The sequence below is a fragment of the Borostomias antarcticus genome (assembly GCF_949987555.1).
Source record: "Borostomias antarcticus genome assembly, chromosome: 4".
Taxonomy (NCBI): domain Eukaryota; kingdom Metazoa; phylum Chordata; class Actinopteri; order Stomiiformes; family Stomiidae; genus Borostomias; species Borostomias antarcticus.
The window spans coordinates 12540270-12555417 of record NC_140237.1 but is presented as its reverse complement, the minus strand read 5'-3'; the positions used below and the strand labels follow the sequence as shown (position 1 = coordinate 12555417).

At 50.9% G+C, this 15148-nt stretch overlaps 1 protein-coding gene across 1 annotated transcript in view; it reads right to left on the bottom strand.

Moving 5' to 3' along the window:
* Positions 1-15148, bottom strand: part of tle3b (TLE family member 3, transcriptional corepressor b) — a 42401-nt gene that overhangs the window by 19280 nt on the left and 7973 nt on the right. The window contains exons 6-10 of the mRNA XM_084436940.1: positions 9236-9298; positions 8985-9089; positions 6013-6045; positions 3614-3815; positions 3161-3177 (exon numbers count right to left, since the gene is read on the bottom strand). Of these exons, the coding sequence (XP_084293066.1) occupies positions 3161-3177; positions 3614-3815; positions 6013-6045; positions 8985-9089; positions 9236-9298 (420 nt within the window). The remainder of the gene's footprint in view (positions 1-3160; positions 3178-3613; positions 3816-6012; positions 6046-8984; positions 9090-9235; positions 9299-15148) is intronic.

Below are 15148 nucleotides of genomic sequence, written 5' to 3'. Positions count from 1 at the left end.
CACCTATACAAGTCAGTGATCCCCACCTTTGCCAGGACGCTCAAAGATGTAGCCCTCAATAGGAATCCCAGACCAGCTAGAGGTGTTCCTGGAGCTGCTAACAGAGAACCTACACTTAGAGGACCTGCAACCAGAAGACCCCCACCGAGACTACTAGACCACCAACCATCCAGACAGATGCCGCCAAGACTACTAGACCACCAACCATCCAGACAGATGCCTCCAAGACTACTAGACCACCAACCATCCAGACAGATGCCTCCAAGACTACTAGACCACCAACCATCCGGACAGATGCCGCCAAGACTACTAGACCACCAACCATCCAGACAGATGCCTCCAAGACTACTAGACCACCAACCATCCAGACAGATGCCGCCAAGACTACTAGACCACCAACCATCCAGACAGATGCCGCCAAGACTTCTAGACCACCAACCATCCAGACAGATGCCAAGACTACTAGACCACCAACCATCCAGACAGATGCCTCCAAGACTACTAGACCACCAACCATCCAGACAGATGCCAAGACTACTAGACCACCAACCATCCAGACAGATGCCAAGACTACTAGACCACCAAACATACTCCTGGAGCTTGCTCGATCGCCTTGTTGAGAGGGGTCAGGGACGAATTTTTACAGCTCACTTATCTGGCCCCCGGGTGATTACAGTTTTTTTGCTTCCCTCTGGAATATGTAGAGAGTGGGTCGTATGCCCACCTCCCTTGTTCTCTGCAAAGCGCATTGTGTTGCCTCTGGGTATGAAATGCGCTATACAAATAAAGCTTTGATTGATTGATTGATTGAACCATCCAGACAGATGCCTCCAAGACTACTAGACCACCAACCATCCAGACAGATGCCTCCAAGACTACTAGACCACCAACCATCCAGACAGATGCCGCCAAGACAGGAATACCAACCGTCATAGCGTCCCCACCTCCCTGACCAGTTGATCCCTTCTCCAAACAACCCCGGTAAGACCCAATATCCCACTCCCCTGAACTTACCTGAGCACACCCACTGCCCCACCCCCACAGAACAACAAGGACCCCGTCCTGGTCGCTACAGTTATGCCCAAGCTGTGAGTAGAGCACCAGCCCCTACACACCAGGCCCCATCATCCAGTGAGATGAGGAACATTCAACAGATGCTCAACATGCTATGCCAGCATCTTATAGCATAATTACACCCAATCCATACCTATTATGAATAACAAAGCTTTTACCATCTCATGCTGGAACATCCAAGGTCTGAAATCTTCAGCTTTTGGCCTTAAGAGCAGACATCCAGACTTCACTGAAGAAATTAAGAACTCTGATATAATCATCCAACAAGAAACGTGGAGCAGAGGTGATGAATCTACTGGTTGCCCTCTAGGATAATAGATAACGAATAGTTCCATCTACTAAACTACCAGCAGTTAGGCAGGGAAGGGACTCAGGGGGTATACTTATTTGGTATAGGTCAGACCTAAGTCATGGTATTCATCATCAGATTAATTAAAAAGGTAAATTTTATATCTGGTTAGAAATACGTAGGAAAATCATCTCAACAGAGAGAAATGTATTTTTATGTGCTACTTATATATCCCCAGTAGAATTCCCATACTGTATTTTAAAGAAGATACTTTCTCTATCTTAGAAGAGATAAGCAGTTTCCAAAACCAGGGTAATATTATGCTTTGTGGTGACCCAAAGTCCAGAACAAGAGAAGAACCTGACATCCTCAGCAACCAAGGAGATAAACATCTACCTGCAGGTGACAGTCTGACCTCCCCTATATGCCCACAGAGACACAACTATGATAAAGGCATCAACAGAAATGGGTCCCAACTTCTACAACGAGAGAGAGAGAGGGAGGGAGAGAGAGAGGGAGAGAGAGGGAGGAGTGGAGGATGTGGTGGGGAGTTCGGGGAGTCCCACTCTCCAGGCAGAGCTGCCACACGACGGAATGCGAGTCCCCCCCCCTCCTCACCCCCCCAGGCTCTGAGCGTGGTCATGAATGTCCCCATTGTGGCACGAAGAGGATAAATTCCATTACATGAAAAAGAGAGGGGGGGTGAAATGAAAGGGGGGCTGGAGAGACAGGACGACCCCCAAGGCCACGCCCACCCGTCCGTCCGTCTAATCCAGTGACCTTTTAAGGCGAGCTTAGCCGCGACTCAATAACCTGCACTTGCCTCAAGATGGCCCATATCAGGTTACGGGGGAGGGGGGGGGGGGGGCAGGAAGAGAGAGGAGGGGGCTCTGAAGGAGGGAGGGGGGGGGTGGGGGGAGGTAGCTAGGCCAAGTTAGCATTAGCGGCGCTAATCGGCAGGGCGCGGCGGGGCAAGGAGAGGGGGTCCGGTTCCCTTCAGACATGACTGCACCCATTCAGGCTGGCCAGTCAATGGGAACTCAATCTGCTGGAGCCCCCCCCCCCCACTATCAGAGAGATCCAGCCTGTCTAATAAACAGGCTTTAACAAGGGGGAGGAAACTATTCTCTATCTGTTCATAAATATTTACTGGAAGCTGGGCAGAATGAGAGGAAGAGGAGACAGAGATGGAGAGAGAGAGAGAGAGAGAGAGAGAGAGAGAGAGAGATAAGAGACGGGAGTGGTAAAAGACAAGTGACTGAACGGATGTGCCAGAGAGAGAGAGAGAGAGAGAGAGAGAGAGAGAGAGAGAGAGAAAATCACTGAAATGGAGGAAGGGATCGAAAAAGAAAATGAGAGTAAGAAGAAAATGAGCGACAGATTAACGGAGAAAGAGAGGGAGGGTGAAAAGAATGTGAAACAAAGAGAGAAAAGGGGGAGGGGACAGATATTAGGGTATAGTAAATCCTTTAAGACGGAGAAAGAGAGAAAGTCTATTTTAATTGTGATGAAATTACAGAGCTACTAATCCTTCCCAGTGAATTGAGTCATTTTCCACCTGCATTAGACAGGTTTAATTTGGCCTCGACTTCATTTTCCATTCCTGGTTTGATTTCAGGCAGGCTTAGCGGTTACAGAAACGTGGTCGTTTCACTCTGGGAGTGTTCATCACTAACGAGGCATGCATATTCAGTCTATGCAGAACGTCCTTGATGGCCAAACAGAAGCAGCCTGAGTCAAAGTGAGGGAAGTGGGCGGGGCGTGGAGAGCGCGGGAGGGGGGGGGTTGGTCACTCACCGTGCTGGACTCGCGCTCTTTTAGGAGAGGAATCACCAGGGAGGGGTGGGAGGATGACGGGCCAGGAGAGAGAAAGACAAAAAGGAGGTTAGGACGCTTGGAAAAACCTGTTGAGAGACCGATGGCTCCAGCTTTGGCGAGGTTATGGGATATCAGGGATATGGTGAAATGTCTTGGCATCACTTTGGTGCTGGTTTTAATATAATAATAATAAATTTGACTTATAAAGCACTTTTCATTGGGAAACAATCTCAAAGTAGTGAAAGTACATCACCCCACACGTGACCCCAACACCATAGAGATGCTCAGTTCCCAGCTGAACACGTGAAGCCTTAACATCACATCCTTGAGTCAAACAGGTGGGAGCATCGCGCCACAGTTCCCACTATGCAGAAGCAAAATGGCCGCCAGCCGTAGACTAGACGCCCCCGCCTCCCGCCGCTCCGCCCTCACCTCGGTGCTCCATGTCGTGGTGGTTCTTCTCGTCCTTGACGGGCAGGTGGGCCTGGCTGCCCAGAGCCCCCAGCGCCAGCAGGCCGGCCCCGACGCCGGGGGGCGGGAGGCCAGGGGGCTGGAGGCCGGAGGGGTGGGGGGGCAGCTGCACGGGGGGTCCGTGGGCGGCGTGGGAGAGATGCTGCGCCTGGAGCTGCTGCTGCTGTGGGCCAGAGGAGAGACCATACAGGACAAGTGGGTCGGCTGGGAAGACCAGCCCAGACCGGCTTACATTGGACAGGGGGGGGGGGGGGGGGGAAGGGGGGGCTTTTTGAGGGGGAAATGTCACAAAAAATGTTTCATGTCATGTGTATTGAGCAATAGCTCAACACCTTTTATTTGTAGTACAGAACAGAATAAGAAGTCATGTCTTTGATTGAATTTGAGCTTCCAAAGACATGACATACAATCAGTCACCCCTCTGACTAAGGTTATACATTCTGACTAAGGTTATACATTCTGACTAAGGTTATACATCGTCATAGGCCCCATCCTTAAACACAGGAAAGAGAGGCAAGAATTAATGCGCACGCACGCACGTGCACACACACACACACGTTAGTGGCAGGTCCAAACAGGAATACTACAGAGTATACACTCCAACGTTATCCCAAAACTATCTTGACTTGAGTGCATAATTGCCTGCACTGCATTTTCCTCACAAAGCGCTCAGAAAAGGTCACCCATCTCCTTCCATAAGCAAAAAACACTTCACACACAAACTACGTCTGTCCAAATGCCAGATGATTGGGGCAATTAGTAAAGCCAGAGCCACAACAACAAACCCCAGCGCAGCTAAGCGCCCCCGACGCAGACCTGCTCCCTCTGCCACACACACACACTGCTCTGGAGACACGCCGCAAAGGGTTAAATCCACAGCAATACCACACATGAGAAAACCTCAAACCCTTTCAACACCCAGGCTCGCCAAGCAAGATAGGCCTCCCCTTGGCTCTGGAGCGAGCGCTGTTAAGCACAGACAAGAAGGACACACACACATACACACACACACTTAGCCCTCCCGAGAGCCCGTCAACGTCTGCGAGAGAGACCAGGGGAGAGAGACCGGGGGAGAGAGGCTGGGGGAGATGGATGGGAGTTAAATAGCCACTCAGCCGAGAGGGAAGCGAGTCCTTTAAAACAAGGTTAAATAACACTTAGCACATCCATCAAATCCACCCCCTCCAAAAAATAAAATCGATTGGCCCTATTGTTAAAATACTCGGTAGCCTGCTAATGCTAGTGTAGCACAAGCCTGCTAATGCTAGTGTAGCACAAGCCTGCTAATGCTAGTGTAGCACAAGCTTGCTAATGCTAGTGTAGCACAAGACTGCTAATGCTAGTGTAGCACAAGCCACGGCTCATTATGAGCGATGGGGAATGGAAGAAGGAAAACATGCCGGCTGCCTCAGGCTTAGGCCTTTAATAGTGAGGGTTAATTTGGCTTTGTCCCTTAAGAAAGGCCCATTATCCAGTACTGTTCATTAGCTTGGGACTGGACAGACACACAGCAGATAGAAGATTGTTAATCAATACTGGTCTGGTGGAGTAAAGAGCACTGTTAAAAAGACGGGGGAGGGAAAACAGTGAAAAGGCAAGAGATACAGGAAATGAGAGATAGATAGAGATAGATAGGGAGAGGGAGAGAGAGGGAGGGTGGAGCAGGGAGAGGGAGATAGAGATAGATAGGGAGAGGGAGAGAGAGGGAGAGAGAGGGAGGGTGGTGCAGGGATGTCCCAGTGAGCGCTCCTAATGAGGGGAGCATGCGGAGCGCCTCGTTAACGAGCCACGGAGGAGGAGTAGCGAAGGGGGAGAAGCTAGCAAAATAACAAAATAAGTCGCCGCCAATTCAATATTCCTGGATAAAGAGCTGGCTTTCTCTCTCCGCACTGCATCTTTTTTTATTTTATTTGTGTAAACGCCTGCGCAGCACGGGCCTGCTGGCTGCCAGAGATGCGGGAAACAGGCAATTAAGGCTAACTAGGCTCAGCCGGCTCCTACAGACTATTAATGCCATACGGAACTAACATCCAAGTACACTAGGCTACATAAGTACAGCTCACTGGCAGACTAACTCACAAGCATGGCAACAACTGACTGTGGATACATCCCCATTCTAAGTGGCTTCCTTTCCTTGTCTCCTTTCCTTGACCGGCTGTGACTAACATTTTGGCCAAATTCTAATCCCAACTTGCCACTTGAAATGCCAAGTTTAAGTATACTGACTGCATGCTCTCTCTCTCCGATTCACTTCTTGTTACAGAGAAACGTGGCATGCTTTAGTAGGCAGCAGTTCAAACAAACGTCAACACATCAGCACAATCTTTTCTTTCCATTCCCTCCCTCTCCCAAACACTGACCATGAAGGCAGGGTAGACAGCATGTTGCTGCTGCTGTTGAGTTAAAGAGAGAGTGAGGTAAGATAGAGCCCATATTGCACCATAGTCCAATGCTAATGCTAGGCCAAACACAGTTCCTGCTAATGCTAGGCTAATCATAAAGCTAAGGTCAGCTAGGCCAGCCACATACAAATGCTAAGCTAACATCAGGTATTGCTAATGCTAGTTGATAATGCTAATGCTAAACCACCAGTACAAGTACAGTAGGCTACCTGAATAGCAGCGGAGCCAAGTGATGACTGAAGCTGAGGCTCATGAAATGAACTGTGAGAACATTCAGGTCAGCAGCAGGACAACTTGGGTCCCCAAAAGAGAAGGGGGACCTGCAATGGCTGAAACACTTTTTAAAAATAATAAATAGATAGATAGAATCAGTGCTAATATGAATCAATGCAAATAAGGATGTGTTGCTAAAAGTGCACGGTGGAGCAACCATGCCACTACACACCAACCCTGTTCTAAATCGGACACACGGTCACCACCGGATGAAAATTTTAATTTGACACCCAAATTTGCAGAAATAAAACATGCAAACCAAGCAAAGAAAAAGAACTACAGGGGCCAGTGCAATAACAAAACCCATGCCTGTTCTCTGTCCAGTAGATGAGCATTTACATAGGGGTTTACTGAGCTAGATAAGCGACAGGCAAACAGTCTGTTAACCATTATCTACGCAGAAATCATGTGCCACTGTGGACACACACGCAGAATGTAAATGAGTGTCCACCTACAGCATATCCCAAATCAACTCCCTTGCATGTGCAGATACTGGACAGGTGTGGGGTGTGTGTGAGCAAGTCTATCAATCCAGAGCCTAGTCGACTGGGATTCAGCTCTGGTTTTCATCGGTACAGAATACCCTGTTCTTAAAGATTGTGTTTTGAATAGGGTTGAAGTTGTGGAATGATAATAAAACAGCTATTGGGAATCCCAGAGTGCTATCCAGGGTTATACAGTACAAACCCAGACAACGCAGTTCAGAAAGTTGGCCAATGTGGTGTTTATTGGCCAGTGGTCACCCATGTCTGAAGGACAGATTAGCAGGTAAAGTAGTATATATTCCCCGATAAGACATACAGCCCTCGGGAACGACCTGGAAAACATCTGACAGGGGCGATGGGACTGGGCCAGAGGTCAGAGGTCAGGGTTAAGAGTGCGTGAGTGTGTGAGAGTGCAGGGAAGGGGGACATTGTGCTGGTATTGGGCTTCCTGCTCAAAACAAAGTTAAGTGAACACCTCATTAGTGTGTAGGCCTTGGGCTCCTCGTTTGACTTGCTGTTCAGTGGATTTCTTTTACTGGCACAAGCTTGTGAGCGCTCTCCATGTCTGTCTGTAACCATGGCAGCAGCCCAACCCTGCAGCCGCCAATTACTGTTGGGTCCTTAATGACTCCGTCTCTCCACCCTCCCCTCCCTCCCTCCACCCTCCCCTCCCTCACTCCACCCTCCCCTCCCTCACTCCATCCTCCCCTCCCTCACTCCACCCTCCCCTCCCTCACTCCATCCTCCCCTCCCTCACTCCTTCACTACTATCCTCCCTCACTCCTTCACTACCATCCTCCCTCACTCCTTCACTACCATCCTCCCTCACTCCCTGCCTGCCTCCTCCCTCCCTCCCTCACAGGGAAGCATGGAGATTGATGTCCTGCCATCGCTCTTCCAACTAATAAAAGCTTGTCTTCGTAGCATGCGTGTCCACAGCAGCCCTCCTGACCAGACACACCCTCACCCTTTTGCCTACTGTGTGTGTGTGTGTCTCAGCCACTGAGCTCATTGACCCTGCCCTTGCCGCCCTTGCTTAACGACCGAGGGGGGGTAACCCAGTGAGCGGTGGCATGGAGTTGGTGGCCGGTTGAAAAGCAGGAAGCAATTACGCTGAAAACTGTGGGGGCGCGGTCTTGGCTCGTTTGCCTTAATTGAATTCCAATATGTGCCTCTTTCCTGAGACGGGACTGCAATCTAACGGCTACGAGACGGCTAATCAAGGCTAAAGGTCAGTTATCCGTCTGGAGACGAAGGCTATTAAGAAAGCTGGATCGTTAGTCGTTCGAAGAGGGCAACAAGGGTTAAAAATGGGCAATAAGCCAGTGTCGGATTCAAATCCTCATGCGCGCTCTTGCCCCTACTGTGGACTGTGAATGATGGGCGGTAGGGAGGATTTCATCATCAGACCATTTCACTGTTTCGTTGGGAGAAGCAGAACTATCAGATATAAGATAGGAGCTACTGTGCTAATATAATCTCAGGTTCAGCTCAATCGTGTCATCCCTGACGATCCTCCAAGTCCCTGTGGGTCAGACGTAGCGGGACCGGTCTACTTGCTGGAGCACCTTATCCAATTAAAGTCATCCAGGCTAAGTGTAATCAGAGAGACGACGGATGTGATCGTAGCCTTAGCCCCGTGTAATCCTGCTGTCCCCTAGCGCGTCACCCAGAACAGTGAAACACGCTCAGCCATTGCAGGTCCTCTGAGAGGCGCTGACCCACTACTGACCAGGTGGGAAGTCATGCACATGGACATCAGACACATGAAGGGTGAACAGGATTTTCACAGCAAAAACCCAAATTGATATCAACAGTGCATACATTGTAAAACTCAAATGATAAACTTAAGACTGCTGTTGGCCAAGGCAAATCTGTCCACAGGGAGGGGGGGGCTAGTGGCGCACTGTGGGGGTCTAAAGCCCCAACGGATATTTTCCAACCACAGGAGTGGAGGTGTGTGTGAAACACTGACCTTAATATATAATATACTATAATACAGGACTGACCAGTGAGCTAGTTCGGCAGATAAGGCACATGGCAGAACGGGCCAAACTGCGCTTTAACGCGCGAGGTCAGCTGGACCCTGAGGTGGACTGTCTGCCCCCGGTCCGTGCGAGCAGGCTTGCCCCTGGCCAGAGTCAAATGAAGGTAGAAGAGGGGTATACACACGGTGAGGGGCAGATTGGGAAGTCCACGTACCCCGATGATGGCATTCAGCTCGGTCATAGTCACCTGCTTGGCACGCTCAACGGCCTGAGCCACCTGCTGCTGGTGCTGGAGGACAAAAACACACAGGTTAGATACTGCATACTAATATCATCCATACTAATATCATCCATACTAATATCATCCAGTCTGCCGGACACGACTGGGTATTAGAGTTTAGTGTTGATGGCAATGTCACTGCCATGGAAACTCACCTCTTGTGACAAGAAAGGCATGATCTGAGCCAAGATGGCATTGAGCCGCTTTGCAATCTCAGTCTGGAGGGAGGGAGAGAGGGGGAGAGGGAGGGAGAGAGAGGGAGAGAGAGGGAGAGAATCCTTTTAGGGTTCCAGGACTAGATGGATAATAGATTTCTCAAGGGGGCTTATTTAACAGCCAGTTGCGTTTGTATTGTCTCACCTCATATAGGTCGCAAGCACACACAAGCAGACACATGCTTCCAGAAATGACAACATTGTGACAGGAAGCCAACACACAACACACACAACCACACACACACACAACCACACACACCCACACACTTCTCCACCTTCCAGTCCATCTGGACCCAGGAAGTCCCATCCATTTTTAAACTAAATGGACACCGCCTTAAGACAAACCAAATTTAGTTTCCTTTCTATCCCACATCCATTAGTCCCCCTTGATTTCATTAGGAGGCTGAAATATGCTAATAACAGCTGGGAGGGCGGAGCGAGCCAAACGAGGGCCATACTTCACAATTAGCACTCGCCCATTTCACAGACAGGAGAGAGAGAGAGAGAGAGAGAGAGAGAGAGACCGGGGAGAGGGAGGCCTGCTTGTAGGCTATCACTATCCGTCATGGCCATCATTGGTATTGAGCGCTGGGGGGGGTGGGGGGGTGGGGTATATTAGCAGGAGGGTAAGGCGATATACCTTTAGGCACGATACACAGCACTTTAGAGTCCCGGACTTGGACTGCACTTGAACGTCCCAGGACAACACAGCCCAAATCCATTTCCTCTTTGGCTCCAATTTCCAAAGAGAGCAAGAGAGCGAGGCAGAGAAGGGAAGAAAGAGGGGGGACCCCCGGATTTGACACTAAAGTAATCTGATTTGACTGTGGAGGGGGAGGGAGGGAGGGGGGGAGGGAAACTAATCGATTGTAGGAGGGTTCTGGCAGATGGTCCAGCAGGTGTGCATGGGGAGGCACGCACGCACGCACGCATGCACACACGCGCGCGCGCGCGCGCGCACACACACACACACACACACACACACACACACACACACACACACTTCTGTTAGCACATTCCAGTATTTTTTTTTCAGTGTGTCCCTGACCTTGTTTGACGGTGGGGAGGGGGAGGGAGGAGGAGGAGGGGAGAGGGAGGTCAGGAGAGGAGAGGAGGGAGGAGGAGGGGAGAGGAGAGGAGGGAGGAGGAGGGGAGAGGGAGGTCAGGAGAGGAGGGAGGAGGAGCAGGAGCAGGAGTTCAGGAGAGGAGGGAGGAGGGGAGAGGGAGGTTAGGAGAGGAGGGAGGAGGGGAGAGGGAGGTTAGGAGAGGAGGGAGGAGGGGAGAGGGAGGTCAGGAGAGGAGGGAGGCAGTCAGGAGAGGAGGGGTGGCTCGTATAAAATAAAGCATCTTGCTTGATGGCTGAGAGGAAATCACTTCCATGAATGAACCCAGTCCCTGCATCTCTGCTCTGCTCCTCACTTCTACCCATAGGGCACCAGTGTACTCTAACCCTAACCCTTCTACCCACTGGCCATCGGGAGCTTTCCCGGTGGCCTGGCGCGCCAACTGGCCTGGCCCGCAGTGAATGGCCTGCCCCCCCCCGTCAACAAATCGCGCAGCACCCCCCCCCCCGTCCCCCTCAACAAAACAAAACTGAAAGTGTTCCATCTCACCGCGTCGGCTCGTGGCCTGACTTGTGCATGACTCCCGGCATGAAATATTCACCCAGTCCGGCCCTGCTTCTACCCATAGTCCACCAGTGCTCCAACCCTAACCCTTCTACCCATAGTGCACTAGTGTACTCTAACCCTAACCCTTCTACCCATAGTGCACCAGTGTACTCTAACCCTAACCCATCTACCCATAGTGCACCAGTGTATGCTCTTATGTGCTGCACTGAACACATGCCTCTCCATGAGGCCAACAAACATACTAAACTACCTCAGAGTTCAGGCTACTTGTCGTCTTCTAAAAGTAGCTAGTGAACGTTATGTGGCGACACTGAGAATGTGTGGAGCCTCCAATCAATAGGAAACCCTCCAGCGGAAGAGGAGGACGAAGAGACTGATCTTGTTAAAGCCAGGGTGGGGATAGTCCAGGTTTTGTGAGAAGTGGAGATACGATGGCAGCTGAGTCAGTGGAGGAGGAGAACTTGAGTTCCATCTGTCGCCAACAGACTGAAGAAAAAAGCTGCAACAACTCATTTGTTATCAGTAATTACATACGTAATATGTGGATATTTAGCATTTTGGCCGGTAAAAAATATGCTTGGTGGGTGGATTTGTTCCTCTACCAGTCTCCTGGGGTAGTGTTGGACACTGCTAGAGTCTTCTTGGTGGGGTAGTGTTGGACACTGCTAGAGTCTTCTTGGTGGGGTAGTGTTGGACACTGCTAGAGTCTTCTTGGTGGGGTAGTGTTGGACACTGCTAAGAGTCTTCTTGGTGGGGTAGTGTTGGACACTGCTAGAGTCTTCTTGGTGGGGTAGTGTTGGACACTGCTAGAGTCTTCTTGGTGGGGTAGTGTTGGACACTGCTAAGAGTCTTCTTGGTGGGGTAGTGTTGGACACTGCTAGAGTCTTCTTGGTGGGGTAGTGTTGGACACTGCTAAGAGTCTTCTTGGTGGGGTAGTGTTGGACACTGCTAGAGTCTCTTGGTGGGGTAGTGTTGGACACTGCTAAGAGTCTTCTTGGTGGGGTAGTGTTGGACACTGCTAGAGTCTCTTGGTGGGGTAGTGTTGGACACTGCTAGAGTCTTCTTGGTGGGGTAGTGTTGGACACTGCTAGAGTCTCTTGGTGGGGTAGTGTTGGACACTGGTGTTCAGTTTGAAACAGAGGCAGCCTGGGGAAGAGGGAGGGGCACCAGGCCAAGACCCTCTCTGACCTGTGGGGAATTCTCACAACCCCTTCTGACCTCAGGCTCCCCACCTCCTCAGGGACTCCTCCTCCCCCTCCTCCTCCTCCCACCTCTCTCCCTTCCTCCACCCCCACCCCACCAGTCTACACCTCCAACCCTCTCCCTTCCACCCGTCCCTCTGGTCAGCTCCCTCCCTCCATCCTCTCATCCTCCATGCCTGCCATTCCATGCCCCCTCTCCCTGTGTTGCCGGGGCAACGGTGGCAGGGCCTATCTGGCGCTGATCGTTATGTAAATTGGGCCTGGGCTTGACCATAACAGCCTGGAAAATCATATTACACGCACCAGAGGCAGGTCATTAAATTGAATTTTCGGCCTGTCGATCAGATGGGCACAGGAAATTAATGGGGGATTAAAGGGAGGGAGGCGGAGCCTGGTTCCGTCTAGATGTGGTGGGAGGGGAGGGAGGCGGAGCCTGGTTCCGTCTCTAGACGTAGTGGGAGGGGAGGGGGGCGGAGCCTGGCTCCGTCTAGACGTGGTGGGAGGGGAGGGGGCGGAGCCTGGCTCCGTCTCTAGACGTGGTGGGAGGGGAGGGGGGCGGAGCCTGGCTCCGTCTAGACGTGGTGGGAGGGGAGGGGGGCGGAGCCTGGCTCCGTCTCTAGACGTGGTGGGAGGGGGGCGGAGCCTGGCGTTGTGGGAGGGGTTGAGAGGGACACGCTCAGCCACAGCTTCAGAATGGTTGGTTTCCATTTCCATGACATACAGAACATATTAAAAACAATTACAAACCTCAACCGTTTCCAAAATACACACGCCCCCAAACACACTCAACACACCAAACTACACAACTCTCTACCCATCGTTCCACGTGCCTGACTGACGTGCAACACTACTCCCCCTATCAGCAGGTCTGGGACACAGCTCAAAACCACGTGTGGAATCCAGGTGTGTTTTGTTGGCCTAGGGACTCCTGTGCTTGGAGGTGTGTGTGTATGTTCACACACAACACACACACACCAGCGGTGAGATCTGGCGGTGAGAGACCAGCTGGATCGCCAGGCGCGTGGACAGACCAGACCGCCACGGACCTTCCCAAAAACACTGGACTTGGGGAGTAAATTAATGAATTACAGATTGGCTTTGAATTTTTGGGCAATAGAAAAGAGTCAACTTGCGCCCACCAGGGGGTCAGGATAATCTCCATTACTGCAGTTAAAACAGGGTAACGTCACCTCAAACCTTTATTAGGTCTCAACTACAACAGTGCATTCCCTTAATGAGAAGAATGACGCTGCGTGCCACAGTCAAATAACTCCCCAAACCTCAGATCACTCCCTAAACACATTCAACAGTCAAATAACGCAACATCAGACATATGCCTGAATGGGTCCTGGTTTACCATTCACACTGAGACCGATGACGGCATCGGAGAGGAGAGCGCTTTAAGCCGCCGCCGCTAAAAATAGGGCTGTTGTCGCTTTAAGCCAATGAAAACAGAGTCTGTTGTCGCTTTAAGCCAATGAAAACAGAGCCCTTGAGCCGACGGAGGCTTTTCACCGGGGCTCCACAATTACAGGGTACTCAGAGCTGTCGAGCACTCTGCCTGGAGAGCCCTCTCCGGCGCGGCCCTCTCAACGGCGTGTTGAAAGCCATTTGGCTGTTTGTTGCTGCTGGTATTAGCGGAGTGGGAAGTGGGGGTGGCGCTGATGAGGATTCAATTGGTGGCAAAAACTAGTCGTCAATAAGGGTCAGGTGTTTGTGACCGCCGGAGGGAGAGCAGAGCGGGGTATGTGCATACATATGTATACATACAGTATATATGCATAGTATATATGCATAGTATATATGTATAAGTACAATACACACACACACTGCCTCATCAAGTCCGTTCTAATACACACTCTTGTATGTATGCACTAAAGCATGTGCTAAAGCACAGGTCCTCACTACACACACACACACAAGGGACGCACCGATACGGACGTTTGACCGATAACAATACTGATATTAACAAGATGATGCTAATACCAATAGTTTGTCCTTTTTTTTGCCTATTTGTATATTTTTGAATGATGCTTTTGACTAAACACAAATTCAATCACACCATTACAGAGACAGAAAGGCTGTTAATAGAAAGGCTGTTAGAGCTGATTTGATCATATTCAGCCCTTCCTTAGACAGCAACAAAACTGTCTAATCTTTCTGTTGTTGCCAAGCAGAAAATGGACTTTTGCAAGTGTCTCTGGTCCAGGTAGGTGGTGTCTCTGGTCCAGGTAGGTGGTGTCTCTGGTCCAGGTAGGTGGTGTCTCTGGTCCAGGTAGGTGTCTCTGGTCCAGGTAGGTGGTGTCTCTGGTCCAGGTAGGTGGTGTCTCTGGTCCAGGTAGGTGGTGTCTCTGGTCCAGGTAGGTGGTGTCTCTGGTCCAGGTAGGTGGTGTCTCTGGTCCAGGTAGGTGGTGTCTCTGGTCCAGGTAGGTGTCTCTGGTCCAGGTAGGTGTCTCTGGTCCAGGTAGGTGTGTCTGGTCCAGGTAGGTGTCTCTGGTCCATGTAGGTGGTGTCTCTGGTCCAGGTAGGTGTCTCTGGTCCATGTAGGTGGTGTCTCTGGTCCAGGTAGGTGGTGTCTGGTCCAGGTAGGTGGTGTCTCTGGTCCAGGTGACGGACTGACCAACCAGCGTCCACGGGACCACCGTCCCTCCCATCATACTGGGACAATTACATCAGCATCACCAAGACAAATCAACCAGCCAATCAGCTGCCTAGATAGAGTCAAGCGTTGAGTGAAAGAGCGATCCCCCTGGCAGCACCTCTGAGGGGCTTGTGATCCTGAGGGGAGGGTTAGGGTCTCTCTGACAGGAGGCTACCCAGCATTCACAGCAGTGAGGCTCAGCGACTGTTCAATAGCTAAGTAGCACTTAGGGCTACAGTTAGAGAGAAAGCAGCTTGAGTTTTCAGATGAATGACATCGGTAGAAATAGCAGAAAACAACCAAACATGGCTGCCTATATGTGCTCATCTGTATCAGCCAAGACATGGTGACAGGCCTGGATGACTAGCACAGGTCAGGA